The 26,951-nt window shown below is 41.7% G+C and overlaps 1 protein-coding gene and 1 long non-coding RNA gene across 2 annotated transcripts in view; one reads left to right on the forward strand and one right to left on the reverse strand.

Annotated features, from left to right (window-relative positions):
* Nucleotides 1-21,314, reverse strand: part of TMEM30A (transmembrane protein 30A) — a 39,692-nt gene extending 18,378 nt beyond the window's left edge. The window contains exons 1-3 of the mRNA XM_073626819.1: nt 20,882-21,314; nt 8,173-8,283; nt 3,647-3,754 (exon numbers count right to left, since the gene is read on the reverse strand). Coding sequence (XP_073482920.1) covers nt 3,647-3,754; nt 8,173-8,283; nt 20,882-21,115 — 453 coding nt within the window. The 5' untranslated portion in view covers nt 21,116-21,314. The remainder of the gene's footprint in view (nt 1-3,646; nt 3,755-8,172; nt 8,284-20,881) is intronic.
* The window catches only part of LOC141140053 (uncharacterized), a 208,228-nt gene that overhangs the window by 38,629 nt on the left and 142,648 nt on the right, over nt 1-26,951 (forward strand). The window lies entirely within an intron of this gene.

Genomic DNA, 26,951 nt, shown 5'->3' on the forward strand with positions numbered 1-26,951 from the left:
CCTCCCCCTTCTTCTTCTTTTTCCTTTTGTCTGGGTATGCACATATGTATACTTTAACCACTTCAACTGCCCGCCCACAATGTACTGAAGATGGGCGGCCGGTGTAGGCAAAGTGACGCATCCATCTGACGCTGACTACTTTCAGGTTTAAGGCACGCACATGTGCGCCCCCCGGCCAGCACACCCTGTGATTGTACACAGTGGGAGCCTGTCAGCAAGTCCCGACCTGCTGTGTACAATCACAGCCCAGAGCTGTGTGTTGACAATTAACACAGAGCAAGCTCTGCACAGGGAGGAAAATCTCTGTCTTATCCCCGCAAAACAGGAAAGAGAAACAGATCTAGTAGTAAAAAGCAGCACACATTACACATAGTTAGGCCCACATTTATCCCCTTGGATTACCCCTAGATGGTAACCCCTTCCCAGCCAGTTCATTAGTACAGTGAATGTGCATAATATTACTGATCACTGTATTAGTGTAACTGGTGATGTCAGTAGGGGTGCAACGGATCGTCACTGGTCCGTACGGATCAACCTCCGCTGATCGGGACACCCTTGATCCGCGGAGCGCTCTGTGGCATGGGCCATAGAAAAGGCCGTGGCTTCGGCCTAGCTCTGGAGCGGCGGCCATCTTGGTACACCCGGCGGCCGTTTACCACGTGATCGCTCCGTCAAATGACGGAGCGATCACTTGTAACAAATCGGCGTCATGTCATGACGCCGGTTCCTCTCTCTCCCCCCCCTGACAATACTCTGCAATGCCCTGCCAATATACCCTGCAATACCCTGCTAATATATTACTACAGTGGGGGAGATTGTGGATATTACAGTGGGGGAGATTTTTTTTGTTGATCCGAAAATGATCCGAACCGTGACTCCTGATCTGAGGAACCATCCGAACCATGAGTTTTTTGATCCGTTGCACCCCTAGATGTCAGTGGTAGTTAGTCAGTTTCCCCCAGCGTCAGTTAGTGTCAGATTTCCCATTGCCCAATCGCAGTCCACTTACAAGTCACTGATCACCACAATTATTAGTGTGTGTATATATTATATATATATATATAAAAAAAATTCCAGTATATATACACCAGAGTTTGTAGGCGCTATAACTTTCACACGATCAAAATACACCTATCAGGATTTTTTTTTTCAATCAAAGACATGTAGCAGATTACATTTTGGCTAAAATGTATGAAGACGTTTGATTTTTGATTTTTTTTGGATAGGTTTGATAACAGAACGTAAAAAATGTTTTTTTCAGAATTTTCGGTCTTATTTCATTTATATTGCAAATATTAAAAACAGTGGTGATCAAATACCACCAAGAAGAAATCTCTATTAGTGCCGATTCACACAGGGGCAACAGGACTTCAGCGCGACTTTGCAAGACGACTTCAACGCGGCTTCAACGCGACTTTAAGCGACTTCAAGTCACCTCCAGGACAGGCGACTTTGGCTGTGGCCAATCACAGAATAATCAGCTCTCTGGGAGGGAGGGGTTTGCCTGGGTAAACTAATTTCTTTTCCTGTAAAGTCGCTTCAATATAGATGGAGATCCGACTTGGAGCCGACTTCCATTGAATTCTATGGGTACAGGTCGCCTAGAAGTTGCCTTGAAGTAGTACAGGAACCTTTTCTGAAGTCGGAGCGACTTCAGTAGTGTACATTAAGACGGCTTTCATTGACTATAATGCAATTCCCAATGTCAAACGACTTGGGGCGACTTGAGGGCTGACAAGTCGGATCCCAAGTCGTTGTAGTGTGAACCGACCCTTAGGCTCGGTTCACACTAGGACAACTTGTCAGGCAACCTAGGTCGCCTGACAAGTAGCGTCCCGTTCAGTACAATGGAACCGTTCTAATCGGAGCGACGCAAGTCGCTCCGACTTAGAAAAAGGTTCCTGTACAACTTTGGGGGCGACTTGGGGCGACTTGCATAGACTTCTATACAGAAGTCGTTTTGCAAGTCGCCCGGGCAGTCGTGTGCAGGTCGCCTCGGTGAGGCGACCTGCAAGTCGTGCCGCCTCTGGTGTGAAAAAAATTATATAAATTTAATTTGGGTACAGTGTTTCATGACTGCACAATTAACCAGTTAAAGTAGCACAGTGCTAAATAGCAAAAAATGGCCCGGTCATGAAGGGGGTAAAATCTTCCGGAGCTGAAGCGGTTAATGCTTCCTACATAGCACCTGGAACTAAACCTTTCCTGGACCATACGTTCGAAGGTCAATTCACCAGCAACGCTCCACTGCTGAAGAGTGACACCTTACTTCTGGCAGCAAGGGACACACACACACACACACACACACACACACACACCAGAAAAACGGAAATATTTTCTGTGCACATTTAAAGAGGAACTGCAGTCTGCGCACATAATTTGTAATAAAAACATCTTTGCCATTCTGAAGCTTCCCTCCAACCACTTTGCATATTATTTAATATATACTTTAATTCTGTACTTGCCAAATATGTTGCAGAAATCTCCCTCCACTGAGTCTGGCTGCAAACATTTTAACTGTGGGCAGCTGAAGCTGCTGCCTGTTCACTTTCTGGATTTCCACAGAGGCACATCTCCAGCCCTGCAGCTCTCACTGGCCCACTTATGACTCATGCCCCCTCCCTTCCTGGCAAACTCTCACCAAAGTGAGCGAGAGAGCTGTGCATGATGTCATAAGCCTAGGCTAATGACCATACAAGAAAAAGGAAGTGGCCTCTATAAGGTATTTACTGGGAGAAAAAAAAAATGTTTTACTATCCAAAGTTAAAACAACAAGGGCAAAAGATTTAATAGATGGAAAGTTGAAAAAAATGACTGAAGGTCCGCTTTAAGCAATCCTGTTGCTCACAAGTATGCCATGGGCATGAGTTTCACTTTCACCTATTTTGCAGATAAAACAGAAGAAAATAGCTGCAAATCTCTACACACAAACTAAAAAGTGGATGTAAACCCTCACATATACCGAGTAAAGTGAAAAGTCTCAGATGATCCACAGAGATGAAACAAATCTCCCTACTTAAGTTGTAGATGTATATCTGCTGTCTTCAGCTTTATATACTGTTTAGAAAGTGCACGTCCCATTAGAATGTTCTCTTCCTGATTCACCTGTGGGAGTGGATTCTTGCCATACACTGTGAGATAGCTGATGGAGGCACACACCCCCTCTCCACATCGGCAGAGACTTGCAGAGCTTTGCTGTGAATAGACCAGCTCTCTTCTAATCTATTTATAGCACCCACCCTGACACAAAATTCAGCCTGGTTTTATCTCAGTTGAGAGAGAACTTGTCAGAAGCTATCATGCTGATAACAGAAGAATGGAGCAGGAGAAAGCCATGGGACTTAGGGCTTTAAAGAGAGATCAGAAAAAAACACTATAGATAGATGTGCCCAGCTCAAATATCATGAATGGGGTTTACATCCACTACGTAAAGTTCATCTAAATCTACTATTCCATCAACCATAACTCTCTCCATACAGCACTGTTGTCCAAGGATGTCTCTGTTGCTCCTCCACAGATAGAGGAACCACCCCCGGACAGGAAGTGTTAAACTATCTGGATCTACAAATAAACATAAAATAAAAGCTGTAGTATATTACATTTTTGTTTTAGATATGCTTTAACTCACAAAATAGGTACAACTTACCGTCAGGGAGTTTTTGTCTCCATTCAACTGACTGTCATCTCTTGACTTAACATACCGGCGGTGGTTCTGGTAGAAGTTAGACAGTCCATAATACATGAACACATTGCTCTGAAAAAAAAAAAAGTTGCAAATAGTGAGGCTAATATAACTGTTTAAGATATATAAAAGGTTGTCTAAGGACCAGATCAAGTCCAACAGGGAAAATGTGTCTTATCCCCACTGGCACTTCTCACCTAGATGACACGCTTCATTTTTGATAAAAACGCTCAGGAACCCAAACTTTATACTTTGTTAGTAAAACCATGAAAATTAGAGTCAAATGTGGCCAACAGCTAGAGATTACTGAGAGTGCACTTGAATATATGGTTCCTGCAGGTTTAGAAGTTACATTAAACATCGACTCTACCATATTAGCACATAAAACCTTTTCATATCACTCTTAATACATAAATGAGGACCAGTGACGCTCCATATGCTACAATGACTTATTAGAGATGAGACTGGATGCTTACATCTCTACTGAATACACAAAAGCATCCAGGGACCTTATTACTTGGGGAGTAGTCTGCCCATGCTGTAAAAGCTCACCCAGCAGCTTGTTGAGGTGAGCAGCTTTGTTGATGGCAGCTTCAAAGTACACAGCATAGCAAAGCTATTCCTGATTAAAGCAGAAATCTTTCCATCCTGGCAGAAGACACTTGGCAGAGCTCTAAACCAAGCATCAACTGTCTCCTATCACAGTTCAGGTTAATGCAGCCATATGCACATATTGTCTACTTTGATTTAAAAGACACAAAAAGGACAAAAACAATATGAAAAAAGGACAAAAAGAAGTGAAAAGTACAAGTTATTAAAGCAGTATTAAACCAATAAGAAACATTATGTTGCAGCTTACCAATTTTTAGATGTATTGGCTGCATTCGTTTTTTTTATTTACTCTATCCTTATCTGGTGATCTAGCCAGCAAGTTTGTTTTTCAAAAGAACAAGCACTCCAGCACAATGTATCAGTTACAGAGATGAGACAAACCATTTACCACTGACACAGGTGCATAAAAATGACCAGTGTATGTATATAACCAAAAGGAAAACTGCTTATAAATTAGTTGCTGCAGTTTGGCTTCAATTTGCTGCTGTATTAAAAATTTCTAGTACATTTAACACCCCCACCCCCTCACCAGACTGACAATCCTGCTGTCCAAAGGTGCCTCCTGTGTGCCTTCATCAAGAGTGTAAGCACCCTGATACAGGAGATATGTTATTGGCCAGATCACCAGGGGACAACAGAGAGGAAAAAACAAACAAAACAAAAAGCACACATCACATATAATAATTGGTAAACTGCAAAATATAAATTTTATGGTTTTGGGTTTATTAACCGGTTCAATAGCGGGCATTTTCACCCCCTTCTTTCCCAGACCAATTTTTAGTTTTCAGCGCTGTCGCACTTTAAACGACAATTGCGCGGTCGCGTGACGTTGTACCCAAACAAAATTGTCGTCCTTTTTTGATCACCTCTGCTGTTTTTATTTTTTGCGCTATAAACAAAAGAAGAGCGACAATTTTGGAAAAAAAACACAATATTTTTTACTTTTTGCTATAATAAATATCCCAAAATTTTTTTAAAAAAAAAATAAATTTTTTCCTCAGTTTCGGCCGATACGTATTCTTCTACATATTTTTGGTAAAAAAAAAAAAAATATCGCAATAAGCGTATATTGATTGGTTTGCGCAAAAGTTATAGCGTCTATAAAATACGGGATAGATTATTTTTTTTTTTTTACTAGTAATAGCGCCGGTCGCAATTTTTTTTCGTGACTGCGACATTATGGCGGACACATTTGACACATTTTTGGAACCATTCGTCTTTTATACAGTGATCAATGCTATAAAATTGCATTGATTACTGTGTAAATGTGACAGGCAGTGAAGGGGTTAACCACTAGGGGGCGGGGAGGGGTTAAATGTGTTTCCTAGGGAATGCTTCTAACTGTAGGGGGAGGGGACGCACAAGGGGAGAAGACTGATCAGTGTTCCTCCATTCTGGGAGCACAGATCACTCTCCTCTGAGCTGACAGGACGTGGATCAGGTCCATCCAGATGCCTGGACTGGCAGCAGGTTCAGCCTCTCAGCGAGCCGCCAAGAGCCAGAGTCAGCCCCTCTCCACCCCCTCTCCACAGCCCAAAGCTCCAGTGAGCGCTGGAGGGGCAGAGCAGAGAGTGGGTCACTGACAGTTACTGTTCTGTGCAGGCTGGAGACTGCGGGCTGAGCGATCAGCGGCATTTGATTGCTCTTTTCTCAGTCTCAGAGAAGGCGGGGAACAGATGCAGCATTGGATTGATGCTGCATCCACCTAGCTGAGTGTGTGCATATATTTAATTTTTTTTAATGAATCCCACACTTCTCTTTTAAGTCATTACCAGTCATACAGATTATGTACAAAAACTGTAGTGACGTACAGAGGCTGCCATTTCTTAAATTCTCTTTCTGAATATACCAGTTTGCCTGGTTAACATGCTGAACCAATGAGTTCAGTATTTTGTCAAGTCAAAAGACCCAAAACAAATACACAGATCAAGAGTTCAACTTCTGTACTTCATGGTCAGTATACTTATTTCAGGTCAATGTTTCGAAGGAGTCAGACAACTAGCATGGTCAACAAGAAGTCAGAAATCGCAGTCCCTTTTGTTCTCACAGCGCAGATTTCTTTAAAAATTAAATGAAACCTGTACTAAAATATTTATATATATATATATATATATATATTTATATATATATATATATATATATATATATATATATATATATATATATATATATATATATATATATATATATATATATATATATTAATATTAGAGCTGCACGATTGTGGCTAAAATGAGAATCACAATTTTTTTGCTTAGAAGATAGATCACAATCTATTCGCGGCGTAACATCATCTTTCACATTAAAACAAAACAAAAAAAATTGGGCTACCTTTACTGTTTTTTTCTTTTATTCATTGAAGCGTATTTTTCCCCAAAAATTGCATTTGAAAGACTGCTGGGCAAACACAGTGTGACATAAAATATTGCAGCAATTGCCATTTTATTCCCTAGGGTCTCTGCTAAAATATATATATATATATATATATATATATATATATATATATATATATATATATATATATATATATATATATATATATATATATATATATATATATATATAATATGTTTGGGGGTTCCAAGTAATTTTCTAGCAAAAAATATTGATTTTAACTTAAGAAACAAGTATCAGAAAAAGATTTATACTTTAAGTCATTAAACCTCCTGCATTTACATGCTGTTTAAAAACTTGGCAGACTGCCTGGATTTTTTTTTTCCACACAGAAGTTTATCCCTTTGATCTAAGCAGGAAGAGTTAGTTACAATGTTTCATGTTAAAAGCTTGGCAGATTGCCTGGATGTTTTCTTTTGACAGCTGAGTGAGCAGATAAGTCTCTCCACTTGTTATATGAAAGAATAGGCAAACGCTGCAATAGAGATCGTCAAGGGGGTTGAATAGAGATCACGATTTTTTAATGATTAATTGTGCAGCTCTAAATATCTCTATCTATCTATCTATATATATCTATATCTATATATCCCCCAATTGAGCATCTCTGGAGAGACCTAAAAATGGCTGTCCACCAACGTTTACCATCCAACCTGACAGAACTGGAGAGGATCTGCAAGGAGGAATGGCAGAGGATCCCCAAATCCAGGTGTGAAAAACTTGTTGCATCTTTCCCAAAAAGGCTCATGGCTGTATTAGATCAAAAGGGTGCTTCTACTAAATACTGAGCAAAGGGTCTGAATACTTAGGACCATGTGATATTTCAGTTTTTCTTTAATAAATCTGCAAAATTTTCAACAACTCTGTGTTTTTCTGTCAATATGGGGTGCTGTGTGTACATTAATGAGGAAAAAAAATGAACTTAAATGATTTTAGCAAATGGCTGCAATATAACAAAGAGTGAAAAATTTAAGGGGGTCTGAATACTTTCCATCCCCACTGTGTATATACACACACACACACACACACACACACATATATATATATATATATATATATATATATATATATATACACACACACACACACACACATACACAGGTCAGTGACTCAATGTACTGAAGTTAGAAAAAGCCGGGCAACTTGTATTTTCCGAGGAAGGTTCAGCAAGGTGGCCTGTGTATTTCCTTTAAGCTTTTTTGTTTTAGTCTGAAGGTGACGGTTATTACTAAAAAGAAACTCACTGGTCAGTATTTTAGTGGTTATTTAGCTTCTCAGTAAAGTTAAAACCTGATTACTTATGAAACAACTTTTTCAGAACAGGCCTACATTTTCAGCATTTGACGAAGGGTAGAATAAGCCTGAGATGTGGGTGTTGCAGACCAGGGGTCAAGAGCAGACTATAAAAAAGTGAAATGAGAACTTTTAACATTAGAATTATCAAAAACGTATATAATATTTAACATAAGCAACAATAATGCAGTTACCTCAAATGCAGTTTCCAGAGTAAAATTCATAGTACAATTACATGGCTTGTTCCATGAAACATTAACACATCTGTGGCAATCACTATTAGAATCTATCCCAGTGTAGTCGATCTGAAAAAAAAAAAATTATTAGATGTTAAAATAGTTGACATTAAAAGCACAAAGTTGACAGTTTATGATACTTCTTGCAAACAGATTTATGATATAACTTACAACGGAAAAGAAAACATGCAAAATATTTAAAAAAAATAAAAAAGGAGACAAAGTTGGACTAAAAGAGTTGAAAATCTTCACTCAAATTGTAGCTGGGTTTCCCTTGAATACCCAGTCACATGCAGAAATAAACAGGGATTTGCTTTTCATGTAAATATTAACATCATTTACGGATTCAAGATTCTCAACTGCTTCAGTAAATCAGCTGCATAGTATAAAGCTCCATTCACATTAGCAAGTCTCCAAAGTCGCGTGATTTCCAGTGTGACACTGGAGCGATTTTGATCCGACTGAACATTCTATGGATCAAAGTCACACCAAAGTAGTGCAGGCACCTTTTCAAAGTCACTGTGACCAAGTCACCCCAAATTGAACGGGTGCTAGTGCAAAGAACTGGGTGTAATTTGTCATGCGACTCTGATGTCCAAAGTTGCCTGATAAATTGCACAAGTGTGAATAGAGAGTGAATGAGCAATTATTGGTAAGCAAATAATCACATTCTTTTAAAAGTATTGTATTTAGATCCCTCCAGCCTGTGTCTTAAAATAACAGGGAGGTGAAGCCTCCATCAATCAAGATGTAATATCCCACCCATTGTGTTTAGCTGCTTAATGGGCATGGAGGGAGGGAAGTGTTATTTACCACTGTGTATACTCCCACATGTGTGACTCTTTAGACACATGGGCTGCTCAGAACGGATAGGGAGGAAATGCTCAGAGTAGAAAATACACTGAAAACTGAGTATGTGCACTAGCTGCCAACATTGCTCTGCAAAATTCCCAACTGCAGTGGGGACATGAACAAGGGGAGGGATAAAGAACAGTAGGATCCACTTTTTTTTTTTTTTTTGCAGAGTAAAGAAAAAAAATCTCAGTGACTGAGTATGAACAGCATGTGATACATTTATTGATAGTTTTTAACCACCAGCCAATTACAGGATATTACTATCTCACAAAATAAATGTTTTTAGCATACTTATGCAAATATCTTCTCTCCCCTGCCCATCCCCATGCTAACAATCATGTCTGCTGGTGAAAGTAAAGTCAGAATTTTCAAAGTCATGCTGATAATTTTTTTGGACAGACAGGGAAGCATGCTCACATTGCCAAAATACACAGATGACTATTCACACCCTAGCACCATACTTGTGCCATCCTATTATGAGTGAAAAACAATAGCCACGTCCAACAATGCCATGGTTCTCCCAGAAATAAACCTCTGGAGCGTCTTATCGATTGTAAAGAAAACAAGAGTCATAAACAGCTGTATCAGACAACCACCGCCTAGGGTATATGAAGATAAAATGAAGTGCAGAGGGCCTCGTGCAACCAAGCAGCGGAGACCAGTCAAATATCAATCCATGTATGAGCAGGCAGACTGTACAGAAGTCGACTTCTTTACAACCAGCCTTTCGGGTTTATCTTGGTTGATCAGTACTGCCGGTTATAGCCGGAGCACTGATTGATGTGTACTTACAATGGGGAAGGCTCCCATGTGTCAGAATACAATAACTCAGCGAGAAGGATTCCCCCATCTACTTCAAAGACTGCAGACTCAACTTGACCCGTAGGGGTCTTTACTAGAGGTGAGAGGCTGGGGGAAACGTGTGGCGCACAACGGATTGCTGATAATTGAAGGAATCTGAAACCGATCATTTTCTGCACATGTACTTTTTGTTCTTTGCACAAACTGTTATATGAAGATTTACTTCACCCACGTTGGAATCTTATTGCACTTGTTGGATTATGCACTTTTGTCTATTTTTATAGGGTTTTTTCACTATTTTGCTTCATTATGTGATTTTTTTCATTTTATGCGACTTTTTTCACTTTTTTCCAATTTTTTGTTTTATTGTGATTTTTCACTCTTATGCACTTTTAGAGTAGTATTGGACTTATGCATTTATATTGGATCTTTTTTGCACTTTATGCGATTTTATTCTTCATTATAAGCAACTTTTTTCACTTTATGCGATTTTTTACATTTTTTTGTGATTTTTCATCTTTTCATCTTTGTGCACTTTTAGATTATTATTGGACTTATGCACTCTTATTGGATTCTTTTATCACTTTGATTTTGTTAGTGTATTGACGTCACACCGAAGAATTGTCATTATTTTTATGTTTAATCACATTGTTTATGATCTTTTTATGCACTTCAGTTAGCGCCACATCTTTTATATTCATATTGGTTTTTCTGTGTGGGAACACTTTATCTTTGGTGGCTTCTTTGATCTCTTTATTTATAAATTGCTTCAGCTCACTTTGGTTTTGCGCATTAGTTCCCTCCTTCTGTTCAGTTACCAATTACAGCCTCAAATCTCATTGAGTATTATGCTACAAGCTTGGTGCACCTATTTTTGGGCAGTTTCTCCCATTCTTCTTTGCAGGATCTCTCAAGCTCCAGCAGGTTGGATGGGGAGCGTTGGTGCACAGCCATTTTTAGATCTCTCCAGAGATGTTCAAATCGGGTTCAAGTCTCGGCTCTGGCTGGGCCACTCAAGGACAGAGTTGTCCCATAGCCACTCCTTTGTTATCTTGGCTGTGTGCTTAGGGTCATTGTCCTGGTGGAAGATGAATCTTTGACCCAGTCTAAGGTCCAGAGCACTCTGGAGCAGGTTTTCATTAAGGATGTCTCTGTACATTGCTGCATTCATCTTTCCCCATAATTCGGACTAGTCGCTCAGTTCCTGCCACTGAAAAACATCCCCACAGCATGATGCTGCCACCGCCATGCTTCACTGTAGGGATGGTATTGGACAGGTGATGATATGACGCTTGCCATTCAGGCCAAAGAGTTTAATCTTTGTTTCATCAGACCAGAAAATGTTGTTTCTCAAGGTCAGGGTCCTTCAGGTGGGCTGTCATGTGCCTTTTACTGAGGAGTGGCTTCAGTCTGGCCACTCTACCATACAGGCCCGATTGGTGGAGTGCTGCAGAGATGGTTGTTATTCTGGAAGGTTCTCTTCTCTCCATAGAGAAATGCTGGAGCCCTGCCAGAGCCATTGGGTTCTTGGTCACCTCCTCGACTAAGACCATTCTCCGATGATCGCTCAGTTTGGCCGGGCGGCCCACTCTAGGAAGAGTCCTGGTGGTTCCAAACTTCTTCCATTTAAAGATGATGGAGGCCACTGTGCTCAGTGGGACATTCAATGCTGCAGAAATTTTTCTGTACCCTTCCCCAGATCTGTGCCTCCATACAATAATGTTTCGGAGATCTACAAACAATTTCTTGGGCTTCATAGCTTGGTTTGTGCTCTGACATGCACTGTTAACTGTGGGACCTTATATAGACAGGTGTGTGCTTTTCCAAATCACATCCAATCAACTGAATTTACCACAGGTGGACACCAATCAAGTTGTAGAAACATCTCAAGGATGATCAGTGGAAACAGGATGCACCTGTTCAATTTTGGGTGTCATGGCAAAGGCTGTGAATATTTATGTACATAGGATTTTTTTCATTTTTAATAAATTTGTAAGGATTTCAAACAAACTTCTTCCACGTTGTCATTATGGGGCATGGTTTGTAGAATTTTGAGGAAAATAAATGAATTTAATCAATTTTGGAATAAGTCTAACATAACAAAATGTTGAAAAACTGAAGCACTGTGAATACTTTCTGGATTCACAATAAATATGGAAGCATCGATTTGTAAAGGGGTTAAAATAGCAGTGATCTCTAACAGTCTCATGCAATGCATCTTCAAGTCTATGACTGTCCCTGAAGCACCTCACTAGTCTCCAACAACTCCTATAGCATCTTCACAATCTCCTGCTGAGTCTCTGCAGTCTGACAGCTTTTTGCAGCATTACATTTACTGATTATTATTATGCAGCCCTCTGGTGATGTCAGGGCCACACTTGAGCTCCCTTATATTACGATAGGTAATCACCACTGGTCTAGCAACTTGAACAGCCGCTGAATGGCCCAACCAATATTTCAGAAACGTTAAAAAGGAAGTCAAAGAAGTGTTTTGCCTATGTCTAGTATAGCTAAAGGCGCACATATATGGACACCTTTATGTTGCTGCTGTATATTGTTTTTTTTTTTTCAATGTGGAAGCAAGTAACCACATCAGTCCATTTATATAGGCAAAATCAGTGTGAAACTAAAAAAAAGGAAAAAAGGACTTGCCAACTATATAATTTTTAGATTTTGTCATCACTTACAGTGTATTTTTCCTGATAAAAAAAAAAAAAAATTTCCTGATGCACGTTTTTGATCTAAGCTTGGATGAGATAAAAATAAGCAGTTATGGAAATTCTTGACTACACTTGGAAGAATTAGAAATACCAGACTGAAAATAAAGACAATATTCCAGAAATAGACAGAAATATTTACAACAGAGATACACAAATGATATCGCCCGACCCCGGGACATGCAGTTCCTGGCGTCGGGCAGGTTTTTTTTTTTTTTTCCACATTTAGCCCTGCTGTGGGCAAGCAGCAGGGTTTACGTTATTTTCAGCTGGCGTTTCCCTTTTTACCAAAAACAATCCGAGCAGCTGATTATCCCCCCACCCCCGATCCAGCAGTTCACGTGGCTGGCTATAGAGGTGAGGAGAGACCAGATCGTCTCTCCTCTAGGGTCTAAAAACAACCTTATGACTTTCAGTTTAGGGTGAATGTAAACCATTTTTTTTTGGAAAGCATCAGATTTATTTAATTTTTTTGAACTCATGCTTTTAAGAGTAGAGAAAAGATTGGGGGACTTATAGACCCCAGACATCTCCATAAAGGAGTACTTGGCTTTATTATCACGAGGGATATTTACATTTCTTGTGATAGCAAAAAAAAAAAAAAAATCACAACACACATTTAAAAAAGGGACAGTGTAAAAACAAAAAATGTTTAATACGATAAATAAAAACCCATCCCCAGAGGCAAAGGCATACGTAGGTCAGCCATACATATGGAAACGGTCTGTACCACACATGTGAGGTGTCGCCGGCAAACGTTCTAGCGAGAGCAATAATTCTAGCGCTAATCTTCTCTGCAACTCCAAACTGGTAACCTGTAAAAAAACATTTCAAGTGTCGCCTATGGAGATTTTTAAGTATCGAAATTTGTCGCCATTCCCAGAGCGTGCGCAATTTTAAAGTGTGATATGTTGTTAGGTATTTACTCAGCGTAACATCTTTTATATTTTACCAAAAAATTGGCTTATTTTGTGAGTTGTTTTTTATTTTTGCATTAGAGTGTGCTTTTTCCAAAAAAATTGTATTTAAAAAACACGCAAATACTGTGTGACATAAAAATTGCAACGACCACTATTTTATTCTCTAGGGCAGTGATGGCGAAACTTGGCACCCCAGATGTTTTGGAACTACATTTCCCATGATGCTCAACTACACTGCAGAGTGCATGAGCATCATGGGAAATGTAGTTCCAAAACATCTGGGGTGCCAAGGTTCGCCATTACTGCCCTAGGGTCTCATTGGGGCCGGCGCCTCACCTACTCGCTCAGCATATGCGTTTCTGCTAAGCATCGAGAGCCGACACTCCCCTTTCCTGATGAACACCCAATCGGTGCTGGTCACAATGCAAAGTCTCTTGCCCTTCCTGGGTGCGCTGCTGGAGACAGGCAGGGAGGTGAGTAGGATATAAACACGCAACGTTAAAACATTAAGTCGCCATAAAGCCCCTTTTGTTTTTAAAAGCCCCAGACATTCCTAAAAGCACCTGTCTAATAAAAACATGAACCCTCTACCTTATTTAAATATGGTTTTAGTTAAAACAATTTTTTTTTTAACTCCTTTAATATATATAGGCATGCAGATGGGGGTCACCAAACACGCCCTATGTGTGATTATATGACCCCTGATCACTCAGCGATTGCTGAAGCGTTGTTCTGGGGAGGGGGCAGCTGGCTCTAAGCCACCTACTGAAAGGCAGAGCCAGCTTTTGGTCAGGCAGCTGGGTGGATACCGACAATATTGTTGGAATCCTTCCAGATCCTGGCTCGGCTCTGCCCCATCAGTGAGAGCAGGCAATAGCTCACGCATGTGCAGTAGGGGACCAGGAGTGAAGCCAAAAAAGTCTTCACTGCCTGGCTCCCTTACCAGGAATGGTGCGGCAGCACCCAGGAGTCAATCCGAAGATCAACTGGGGTGCCGGCATTGCGGGCTCCCTGGACAGGTAAGTGTCCTTATATTAAAAGTCAGCAGCTACAGTATTTGTACCTGCTGACTTTTATATTTTTTTCCGTTGGCGGAACTCCGCTTTAACCACTTCCCATCCTGGCCAATTCTGGCACTTCACTCCTACATGTAAAAATCATAATTTGTTTTTCAAGAAATTAAATTAAAAATCTATAAATTACTCAGAACCCCAAACATTATATATGTTTTTTTAGCAGAGACCCTAGGGAATAAAATAGCAGCTGTTGCATTTATGTCATACGGTATTTGCGCAGCGATTTTTCAAACGCATTTCATGAAATAAAAAAACAAAAACAGTAAAGTTAAAATTGTGCACACTTGTGGAATGGCGCCAAACTTTGGTACTTAAAAATCTCCATAGGCGATGCTTTAAAATGTTTTGCAGGTTACCTGTTTAGAGTTGCAAAGAAGGTCTTGGGCTAGAATTGTTACTCTCGCTCTAACGTTCGCAGCAATAGCTTACATGTGTGGTTTGAACGCCGTTTACATATGTGGGCACTTCTATGTGCGGGGACGGGGCGCTTTAACCACTTAAGGATGGGGCCTAATTTTTCAGACTCTGTGTTTACAACTTAAAACCAGTTAATTTTACAAGAAAATTACTTAGAACCCCCAAACATATTTTTTTTCAGACACCCTAGAGAATAAAATGGCTGTCGTTGCAATACTTTGTCACACCATAGTTGCGCAGCGGTCTTACAAGCGCAATTTTTTGGGAAAAAAATACTTCGACTAAATTTTTTTTATATTGTGAAAGATAATGTTACACCGAGTAAATTGATACCCAACATGTCATGCTTCAAAATTGCGCCCGCTCGTGGAATAAAGACAAACTTTTACCATTACAATTCTCCATAGGCGACGTTTAAAAATTTCTACAGGTTACATGTTTAGGAGTTACACAGGGGGCCTGAGTGCTAGAATTATTGCTCTCGCTCTAACGATTGCGGCGATACCTCACATGTGGTATGAACACCGTTTTCATATGCGGGCATAACTTACGTATGTGTTCGCTTCTGCGCACAAGCTTGGTGAGATGGGGCACTTTACATTTTTTTAATTATTATTTTACTATTTATTTTTACACTGTCCTTTGAAAAAAAAAATAAAAAATTGGGTCACTTTTATTCCTATTACAAGGAATGTAAACATCCCTTGTAATAGAAAAAAAGCATGACAGGACCTCTTAAATGTGAGATCTGGGGTCAAAAAGACATCAGATCTCACATTTACACTAAAATGCAAGAAAAAAAAAAAAAAAAATGAAGTCATTTTTCTTTATACATCTTTCCCTCCACTCAGCATCCAGGCAGTGAGGGGAGCATATATGATCATCTCCGCTACTACGGACACGTCCCCTCCAGCCGCCTGATGGAATGATCAAGCGGCTGCACTGCCGCTATCATTGTTCTTACAGTGCAGGGAATCGCCAGCCGAAAAAGATGATATTTGGATGATGCCTGTAGCTGCAGGCATTCAGATATCCACACTCAAAGTCCAGGACGTCATATGACGTACCTTAGGCGGGAAGTGGTTAAAAGGTGAATTCCAGGTAACAAAGTTTCTTGCATAGCTTGTAAGACACAAGACAGCTTGGAAGCCAGAGGGATTTTTGTAGATTATGAATATTGTAAAAATATTGTTGAAAATCATTAAAAGCTCAGGTCGCCCCCCCTCCCCCCCGAAAAATGTTTTATACTCACCTAGGCGGGTGCAGAATCGATCTGATGCTGCATTTGGCTCCCACCACCTCTACATGGAGAGCTGAGCGATCAAACACCGCTGATCGCTCAGTTCTCAGTCTTCACTGAGCAGAAAGCTGTGACTGTCAGTCCATGGCTCTCTGCTACTCCAGTGCCCACTGGTGCGCTGGGCTGTGAAGGGAGCGGAGGGGCTGGCTCAGGCACTCAGCAGATTGTTGAGAGGCTGAGCCAGCTACCAGTCCAGGCTGCTGGGTGGATCCTGGCTGTAACGACAGCATTGATCAAGCGCCTGGACCGACTGAGTGACATCACAGGAGTGCAGAGCTTTCTTGTGATCCATAGGAAAAATAGGGCCAAAAAAGCACATCTGCCTCAATTCCAATACATATTCGTATGGAAAAGGGTAAGTCACTTCTGCCTTGGAATGCACGCTGCTCCCATGCGGCTCGGAGTGGTGGCATCCCTATACAGAGTGTTGGCAGATCATTCCGGGTGCAGGGACAGGCACCAGATATTGTGAGTAACATTTTATAGCTGGTTTTAATAAACGATAATGATCTTTTTCTTGGCTTTCTCTCCTTCATGATGTGGAATTAAGAGCAACCATGATGGCATTATATACTGTACAGCGTGGATAATGGTATAAACACACAGTTGGCCTGTGTCTAAAGCTTTCACTGACCTCTCTCTGTATAATCTCAGGGGGTCAAAAACTTGAATTAGTTAGGTGAGTTTAGACATTAGACCTTTAGACAAGGAGTGGAGGAGATTGAAGTGGATTTGCACGGAGCACTAAAGCACTTTTCTTTTAAAGAAGATTGCACATATTTTTGCTCTTTTATTTGGCACTACAGCACTTTAAATAATACTGATTTATTGGTATATAATTTAAACAGCTTTATATGCATTGTACGTTCGGCTGCATCATATTAGATTTTGTCCGGTGGTAGGGTGAGCGCAGCCCCTTTTCCATATTGCGTTTATGATATATGAACATAAAATATATACCATTAAGGCAGCAGCTACCCAAGTTCACAGTAAAAACTGTTCACAGTGACACACGAGTGGTTAAATTTTTACCACCCTAATTTGTCAAAATCATTGCGTGGGTACCTTTTTTCATATTCCCAATACATACACGATTTCCCCTTGGAATAATAAAATGAGAATTATTTTTGAAGCTGTATACTCTTATAGCACATATCAGATTTCTAATTCCTCCACACAATCATTACAATAGCTGCATAGACTATAATTACTACTGAACAGATCATATTGTGCTGTGTCACAGCAGACTAATTATGACTCTTTTTAAGGCTGTACTTTCTTTTGCCATACATTAGATTGCAAAATCATCCACGCAATCGTTATTATAGCTGCATAGACTGTAATTACTATAATGCTGTACCATAGCACACTCTGAAAATAATCTATAATGGAACTATAGGTTAATGTGAAAAAAACAATCTTATAAAAAGGGCATTAAAATGATTGTAGAGATTATTTAAAAATAAATAAAATAATATTACATATGAGATCACACTGTTCCGTAAAAAAAAAAAAAATGCATCAAAAATCCATACGCGTTTTTGCTGTGGTGCGTTAAATTTAACACGTTTTCCCCATATCATTTGTGACATGTTATTTTCATGCGATTTCCATTGTGACTATATAGTGCAACTTAGGCTCGGTTCACACTGGGGCGACTTGTCAGGCGACCTAGTCGCCTGACAAGTCGCCTCCCGTTCTGTGCTATGGAACCGTTCTAATCGGAGCGACGCAAGTCGCTCCGACTTAGAAAAAGGTTCCTGTATTACTTTGGGGGCGACTTGGGGCGACTTGCATAGACTTCTATGCAGAAGTCGTCTCGCAAGTCGCCCCGGCAGTCGTTTGCAGGTCGCCTCGCTGAGGCGACCTGCAAGTCGTGCCGCCCATGTGTGAACCGAGCCTTACTTGCTACTTTAATACAACTTCAGTGAGACTTTACTCAGAAATTAAATCAACATTAGATAAAAAGCATTCCTGAGAGACTTAAAACCAGTGTTTGTTTTTTTTTTTTTTTTTTTTAAATCCCTCACCTCTCCTCCCGGGTCATCCTAAACACTCTCCTCCCAAGCGTGGAATGTCAGGCGTTTTTTCCACTGTTCACTTTGGCACATTTGTAGCATGTTTTGACACAAAAAAATAGGTATCTTCTAACCGGTATTGGGGTGTCCTTAATTAGGCTACATTCACATCTCTGTATTTCTGACCACGCAGGAACGTTCCTGCACATAAAACGCATGTTTTTCAGCATGTTTTGGGAATGTACTGCAAACGTGCATCACGTTTGTGCCACCATGATGGAGTTCTAATCGCGATTGGGGTGTCATTAAAAATGAAGCGCAGTACACACTAAGAAAATCGGGCGAACGATCTTCCGGTTTTCCTAAATTTTTTGCAGCAGGTCGAAACTGAGGGTTGTACTAATTGTATGAACATTTTTATAAGACGAAGGCTTTTTTTTGTTGTTTATTGTTTCTGCTCATGCGCAGTCTTTTGTATCTGATTTTTCACATACGAAAGCAGTACACATTAAAGTGGTTGTTAACCCACAGTTATAACTTTATATAATCCTGTTTGTTTCCTAACGCTAGGTGCTCCTGTGTGTGTTTTATAAAAAAAAAATGGCAGCTATAACTTATTTCCGAGTGCCCCTCGGAGCTTACGTGACCAGCTGGATCTCTCCTCATCTCACAGCTGCAGCGGGCAAGGCCGAGATTCCCCAGCTGACGTCAGTGAGGAGGAGAGAAGGAGAGGAAGGGAGAGCCGGCCATTCACGCGAGCGCCGCTCAGAAATAAGGTATAGCTGGCATATTTTTTTTTTTTTTTTAAACACAGAGACAGGCGCACCTAGCATTAGGAAACAAACAGGATTATATAAGACAACAAAAGTAATTTCAGCGGAAGGAGGGGAGGGCACTGACACAGGAGTGGAAGGGAGGGGAATGGAGGAGAGGAGAGCTGCAGCTAACGGAGGCATGTAAACTGACCACAGAGTCAGAGCTCAGCAGCCATGATACACCGTTGTCAGTTTACAGGGGGGGGGGGGGGCATAGCCAGGCAGGATCAATCTGGTATTTTAGGTGATACGGGGGGGCCAAATTACACAGCACAAGCACTGTGCTGTATAACATGCTTTAGGAACAAGATCTGGGTTTTTTTGGGTAACAAACACTTTAAGCCTGCCCATGTCCTATCATTGGTTGCCAAGGTCACGTCGCGCAGTCCACACAGATTTCTGGGTTGCCGACTTTAGTACAGATAGCAGCAGGCAGGAGGAGAGAACCTGGAAGAGGTACCGGCTGAGCTCTCTCTCCTCTCTGTATTCAGGAGTTACCACTAGGCCACTTTCTAATCCAAACATACAGTTTTACGTTCTTTTGCTGCAGCACCCCTGAGGACTCTTCGCACCCAGTTGAGAAATGCTGATCTAATGCGTAAAAGACACTTGCAGCAACTTCTGCCAAAGCTTATCAGGGTGAATAGCAATTTGGTAAGTACAATAAACAATCATTTGGGGCTGGGTTCACACTGATGAGATGCAGGAACCTCCGCGATTCCTGTGCAGGTTCCCCCATTGCATTTCACTTGCAGACAGTTCACGCTGCTCTCTGCAAACCGCTGTGGATGTCAATGTAAAGTTAATGACAGCCCCAAATTGGTTTGCAGAGGGCAGTGCAAACTGTGAGAATGGAGGGGAATTGGATCGCACGGGTCTGAACACCCAAGCGATCCGATTCCAGTGCGGACCAAAAAAAAAAAAAGGGTCCTGCATCATTTAAGAGGAGTTCCAGCCTGGGTGGGAAAAAAAAAGTCAGCAGCTGCAAATACTGGAGTTGCTGACTTAATATTAGGACACATACCTGTCCAGGGATCCCGCGATGGCGGCACCCCTAGCTGATCCGCCCATCGGCCACAGGCGTGGCATCTTCACTAAGGGAAACAGGAAGCGAAGCCTTGTTTCCTACTGCGCATGTGCAACTCGTGCTGCGCTTTCTGAATGTTCCTGCGGTTTTCTGGGACCTGTGTGTCTCCCAGAAGGCAGCTGGGTGAGGGGGTGGAAATTGCATAGATCACCGCACAACGATTGCGGCAATCTTACCTGGAAGTAGGTGCCAAATTTGGCAGCTGAGGGGAAGCAAGCAAACAGAGCTTACCCTTTTGGGTGGAGCTCTGCTTTAAAAACAACTTTCTTTTGGCGTACAGAGACAGGTTTTGTGAAAGTGTCTCGTGTGCGTTCCAAAAGTGGTGCAGAATGAGCCCAATACAAGGACAGGTGTATGAATTCAGCACACTGCACCACCTTTAGAACACAAGAGACGCTTTCACATAATCCACCAGTCTTTCTGAATTCCAGGAGTGTGTCCTAATATATGACAGATCCAGTCATATCCTATGAAGGATTGTTATATTAGACTGCTATGTAAATGGCCACCATCAGGAGGACAGGGTGGTGACCCAGGAAGTGACACTCTGGTGGCCATATTCTCCTGGAGTCACCTAACACAGACTTCAGCCCTGACCTATAACCCTTCCCATAAGACAAGCCCCCAGGGAGAAAGCAGCCATCACACACAATGCTCTCACCTCGAACTCCCGGATGTTGTTGGAGGTGACGAAGATCCCGATCCCAATGGGGATGAATATAATCCCGATAACGAAGAAGGCCGGCAGGACGGTACCAGCGGTGAGGATGGGCTGCCAAGCCGGAAGGCGTTGCTGCTTGAAGGCCGTATTATCCGGCTTCTTACTCTTAGCGGCCAGTCCAGGGCCCACACCGGAGTGAGGGTTCCCGTCCTCCTCCTTGTAATTCATCGCCATGGAGGTGTGTGTACTACGAGCTCTTCAGAGAGTCCGCTCACTGCCAACAAACCAGTCCGGACACCACCTCCTCTACGTCACCACCGGGAGAGCCCCAATGCGGAAGAAGCGAGTCTCACTGCGCAGGCGCCCCACATAGACCGTCATTAGAGAAAGCCGGTGTTCTGTCGAAAAGTGCCCCCAATCGATTGGCGCCTGGGATGTACTGCGCATGCGCAGGGCGGAGCCGCACTTCAGCTGATTTGCCGATCAGCTGGAGTGACGTGCCAGGGCGCAAGCGCACATGGAGGAATGGGGCCTCGAGCTGGAATGTGGTAAACAAGCGACGTCACAGGGGGGCAGAGCAGGTATAGGCGCGCTGAGCTCAGAGAGCGTTCAGTAAGCAGAGAGCCATCCATAGGAAATGTTCGTGTCCTGAAATGTAACTCTGTGAGCCCAGGTCCATGTGTACAACAGCACAATAGGTGGCTGGGGGGATTCGGAGGAGGGAGTGGACATCTTTAATAAGGGATAGAAGGACAGCCAATACTAGAGGTCGACCGTTATGGGTTTTTCTCTGGCCGATATTTAGAAATCGCTGCGGCCGATATATGATGCCGATTTTTTTGGGCCTATTTTTTTTTCCTTCATCTCATAAAATCTAACAGTTAGACCCCTTTCACAATGGGGCGTTTTTCAGGCGCTTTTGGGCTAAAAATAGTGACTGTAAAGTGCCTGCAAAACACCTCCCCTGCAGTCTCAGTGTGATATCCCGAGTGCTTTCACACTGAGGCGATGCGCTGGCAGGATGTTTAAAAAAAGTCCTGCAAGCAGCATCTTTGGAGCGGTGTATACTGCTCCTCCACCACTCCTGCCCATTGAAATGCATGCGCACCGCTGCCAAAGCGCCTGCAAAGCGATTCGGCAGCGGTGCTTCACGGGCGCATTCAACCCCTTCCTCGGGTGCTAGCTGGGTTATGAGTGCCCCGCTAGCAGCCGAATAGCGCCGCTAAAATGACGGTAAAGCGCCGCTAAAACTAGCAGCATTTTACCGTCAACGCCTGCCCGCTCCAGTGTGAAAGCAGCCTTAAGTAATAAGTGATACAGAAAATTTCTTACATTTAAACAGGTATTCAAAACTTTTGGACGAAAAAAAAATGGGCTAACTTTACTGCTTAGTTTTTTTTTTAATTCATTAGTGTATTTTTTTTTTTAAATTGCGTTTGAAAGACCGCTGCGCAAATACCGTATGACATAAAATATTGCAGCAGCCGCTATTTTATTCCCTAGGGTCTCTGCTAAAAAAAAAATATATATATATAATTTTACAGGATTTTTACTTGTAAGCAACAAATGTCAGAAAAGATTTAGTCTTTAAATGGTTAAACTTAGAACTCCTACACACGGAGTTAAGTTCATTGACAAGTGGAAACATTGTATCTTTTTAGTTTCTTTTATCAGACTTGGAAGGCTGCCCAGAGAGGTTAGAAGTTGCTCCACAGAAGATTTCAGGCAACTTGCATTGACTTCTATTACAGAAGTCATTTGCAAGTCGCGCTGAAGTTATAATCTGCCTTTTTTATCAGCACAATCGGCTAATGCCGATTAATTAAAAAACGCCAAATATCGGCTGATATATCGGTCGACCTCTAGCCAAAACCCCATATCATCCTATTATTAGGACAACTATAAGCCCATCCCCACATGCCAAGGTTATAGGTGTAGTCCTGGACTTTGAACTCTCCTTCAAGCAACATATCCAATCACTGTCCAAATCCTGCCACCTCAACCTCCGCAACATCTGCAAAATGCGCCCCTTTCTAACCAATGACACAACAAAGCTCTTTATTCACTCGCTGGTCATCTCTCGCCTCGACTACTGCAACTCCCTTCTCATTGGCTTACCTCTACATAGTCTATCACCTCTTCAATCCATCATGAATGCTGCTGCCAGACTCATCCACCTTACCAATCGCTCTGTGTCTGCCACTCCTCTCTGTCAATCCCTCCACAGGCTTCCGCTCGGCCAAAGAATTAGATTCAAAGTACTAACAACTACGTACAAAGCCATCCACAATTTCGCCCCCAGCTACTTCACTAGCTTAGTCTCTAAATACCAACCTACTCGCTCTCTGCGTTCCTCTCAAGACCTCCTGCTCTCTAGCTCCCTCGTCACCTCCTCCCATGCTCGCCTCCAGGACTTTTCCAAAGCCTCTCCAATCCTATGGAATGCCCTACCCCAATCTGTCCACTTATCTCCTACTTTATTAGCTTTCAGAAGATCCCTGAAAAACCCTTCTCTTCAGAGAAGCCTATCCTACCTACACCTAACAACTGTATTTTCTTTTTTTTTCCATCAGCTCATCCCCCACAGTTATTACCTTTTGTTTCCACTTGACCCACCCTTCTAGATTGTAAGCTCTAATGAGCAGGGCCCTCTGATCCCTCCTGTATTGATTTGTATTGTAAGTGTACTGTCTGCCCTCATGTTGTAAAGCGCTGCGCAAACTGTTGGCGCTATATAAATCCTGTATTATAACAATAATAATAATTATTAGGCGATAAGGTAAGAGATAGGACTGCAGGGGCGGTTCCAGCCAGAGGCGTGCCTGCTCCGTCTACCTGATAGATATTAAAAACAAGATTGGTGTGTTTAGGGGAATGGGCGGGTCTGAGTGATCGCTAAGCTAACAAACACATGGGATTGAAGGGGTGGGGATTCAGCTGGAGAGAGGTGGACAGCGCACTTACAATTAAGAGGCGGGGCCTACTCTTGCGACCGTTGGGCTCGCACCTGATTGGCTGGCCGCAGAGCGAGAGGTAATGAAGAGTGTTGTGCTGAAGAAACTGCAGTCTGCAGATGAGCAGTGGGAGGAGCGCCAGGGATGATTGCAGTGCCCCTAGTGGAGAGAAACCATAGTACACCGAAGATGTTCTTTTAGCACAGGAGGTGAACGGCAAGGTAAAGACACAAGACATTGATATTATATGTTTATTTGTATTATGAAGAATATGGAACATTTTTTAATACAGGATTATGAATGTATTATTGTATGTATATGTATATTCACTTACTGAAAGAATTGGATTTCTTGTAATTGACGTATATTGAATTGGTAAATTATCACTGGATTTAATTATGCTTTTATCATTTCTATCAGTACTGTATTAGCAGTGCAGTGTTATTTCACTTCCACATTTCTATACACTATAGATGATTACAGCGACTAATTTACTTCTATAAATTATTTATTCACTGATAACACCCATTTATTATCACATTATTGTAATTAGGGATGCACCGATACCATTTTTTTTTTTTTTTTTTTTACTACGAGTACCAATACTTTTTTTTTTTTTTTTTTTTTTTTTTTTAGTACTCGTCGATACCAATTACCAATACCTACCGCAACTGTTTTGTTTTCACCTCAGCTGTCAGCAATGGTACAAAGCATTGAAAAGTTATTTACAAATGAAACAAAAATAGATTTTTTTTTATTTTTGCGCTTCTTCAATGTGAAATGTGTAAATATATATGCGTAAAAATATTCACTAACAAAGCAAACAAAAAAGTTTTAATTGTTCGTTGTTTATAAAATAGATATGAACAAAAAAAAAAAAGCAGGAAAATAATTAAATGGAGGAGACTAGGGAGTTAACTAAGGCTGATTAGAGTAAATTGAGGGTTTATAAAGGGGTTAAACAGAGGAACATTTGTTCATCCCCTTGATCTGCAGATGAAGAAACAGAAAGATGCAAAAAGAAACAATGGGGTTGATTTACTAAAGGCAAATCCACTTTGCACTACAAGTGCACTTGGAAGTGCAGTCGCTGAAGATCTGAGGGGAAGTTCTGAAATGAGGGGAAGCTCTGCTGATTTTATCCATCCAATCATGTGCAAGCAAAAATGCTGTTTTTTATTTTCCTTGCATGTCCCCCTCAGATCTACAGCGACTGCACTTCCAAGGGCACTTGTAGTGCAAAGTGGATTTGCCTTTAGTAAATAACCCCCAATGCTACTTTTTATTTTAGTGTTTCAGCGGCTGAGCAATGTTAATAAACATTGCCGGCTCCTTTTTTTTGACAGCTCCAATTACTGGACTTCTTTAATACTTCAGCTGTCAACAGGGGAGACCCACTGATAGCTCAAAGAATCAAGCCTGAAAGTATTGGTTTCAGCTATCGGTGCATTTGCATGAGTACTGATACTTGTGCAAATACTCGGTATCAGCACTAGGGATGGGCCGAACACCCCCCCGGTTCGGTTCGCATCCAGAACATGCGAACAGACCGAAAGTTCGTGCAAACAGACCGAAAGTTCGCGCAAACATTCGAACACCATTAAAGTCTATGGGACTCGAGCGTGAGAAATCAAAAGTGTGAATTTTAAAGGCTAATATGCAAGTTATTGTCCCAAAAAGGGTTTGGGGACCCAGGTCCTGCCCCAGGGGACATGTATCAATGCAAAAAAAGTTTTAAAAACGGCCGTTTTTCTGGGAGCAGTGATTTTAATGATGCTTAAAGTGAAAAAATAAAAGTGAAATATTCCTTTAAATATTGTACCTGGGGGGTGTCTATAGTATGCCTGTAAAGTGGCGTGTGTATCCCGTGCTTAGAACAGTCCCTGCACAAAATGACATTTTTAAAGGAATAAAAGTCATTTAAAACTGCTTGCGGCTTTAATGTAATGTCAGGTCCCGGCAATATGGATGAAATTCAGTGAGACAAACAGCATGGGCCCCCCCCCAGTCCATTACCAGGCCCTATGGGTCTTGTATGGATATTAAATGGAACCCCACACCCAAATTAAAAAAAGAAAAGGTGTTGGGCCCCAAGGCCCTATATACTCTGAACAGCAGTATACAGGTGGTGCAAACAGGACAGGGACTGTAGGTTTGTTCTTATGTAGAATCTGTTTGTAATTTGGAACAGGTACATTTTGTAAGTGTAGCTCCAGCCAAAAAATCTATTTTAAAGCTTTTTGGAAAACATAGGGAAGCGTTATCACCCCTATAACATATGTTTTGCTGTCTGTGCCCCTGTTCAGAAGATTTCACCTCACTTTCTGTCCCAATGACAATTGGATTTTGAAAATTTGGGGTTTTTAAGGGAAACAAGGATTGGTGATAAATCAGTGGAGGAGACACCTTTTTCCCATATTAACTTTTACAGAAGAGAATTTCCCTTCCTAGGGGTAGATTTCCTCTCACTTCCTGTTGTCTCCCTCCGTTTGTAAGTGGGTGACATTTGTAAGTCGGGGCCTGCCCTATATACTCTGCAGAAAATTGGGCCTTAGGTGTTGGTGGTACCAGAACACTGTAATCTCTCACAGTTACTCTTGGTGGGCACTGGAACGGTCCCTGCTGTGAAATATTATATTAAGAATTGTAATTACCGTATTTATCGGCGTATAACACGCACAGGCGTATAACACGCACATTCATTTTAAGAGGGAAGTTTCAGGGAAAAAAACTTAAATTTTAAATAAGGAACTTTGAAGTAAAATAAGGGTCAGTGCCCATCTGCAGCCTCACCATTGCCATCAATGCAGCCTGATCAATGCCCATCTGCAGGCTCACAAGTGCCATCAATGCAGCCTCATCAGTCCACATCAATGCAGCCTCACCATTGCCATCAGTGCAGCCTGATCGATGCCCATCTGCAGCCCAGAGGGGACAGGGAGGGGGCGGGACAAGCGCCGACAGATTACATACAGCGAGAATCTCCTATGATAGACAGAACAGTGGTCCAATGGCGGCCCAGGAGTCAGGAGTAACTATTACAGAGGCCGCCAAGTAAACAGGAGATTCTCACTGTATGTAATCTGACGGTGCTTGTCCTGCCCCCCCCCCTCCCT

Source organism: Aquarana catesbeiana, linkage group LG04, assembly GCF_042186555.1.
Source record: "Aquarana catesbeiana isolate 2022-GZ linkage group LG04, ASM4218655v1, whole genome shotgun sequence".
NCBI classification, from domain to species: domain Eukaryota; kingdom Metazoa; phylum Chordata; class Amphibia; order Anura; family Ranidae; genus Aquarana; species Aquarana catesbeiana.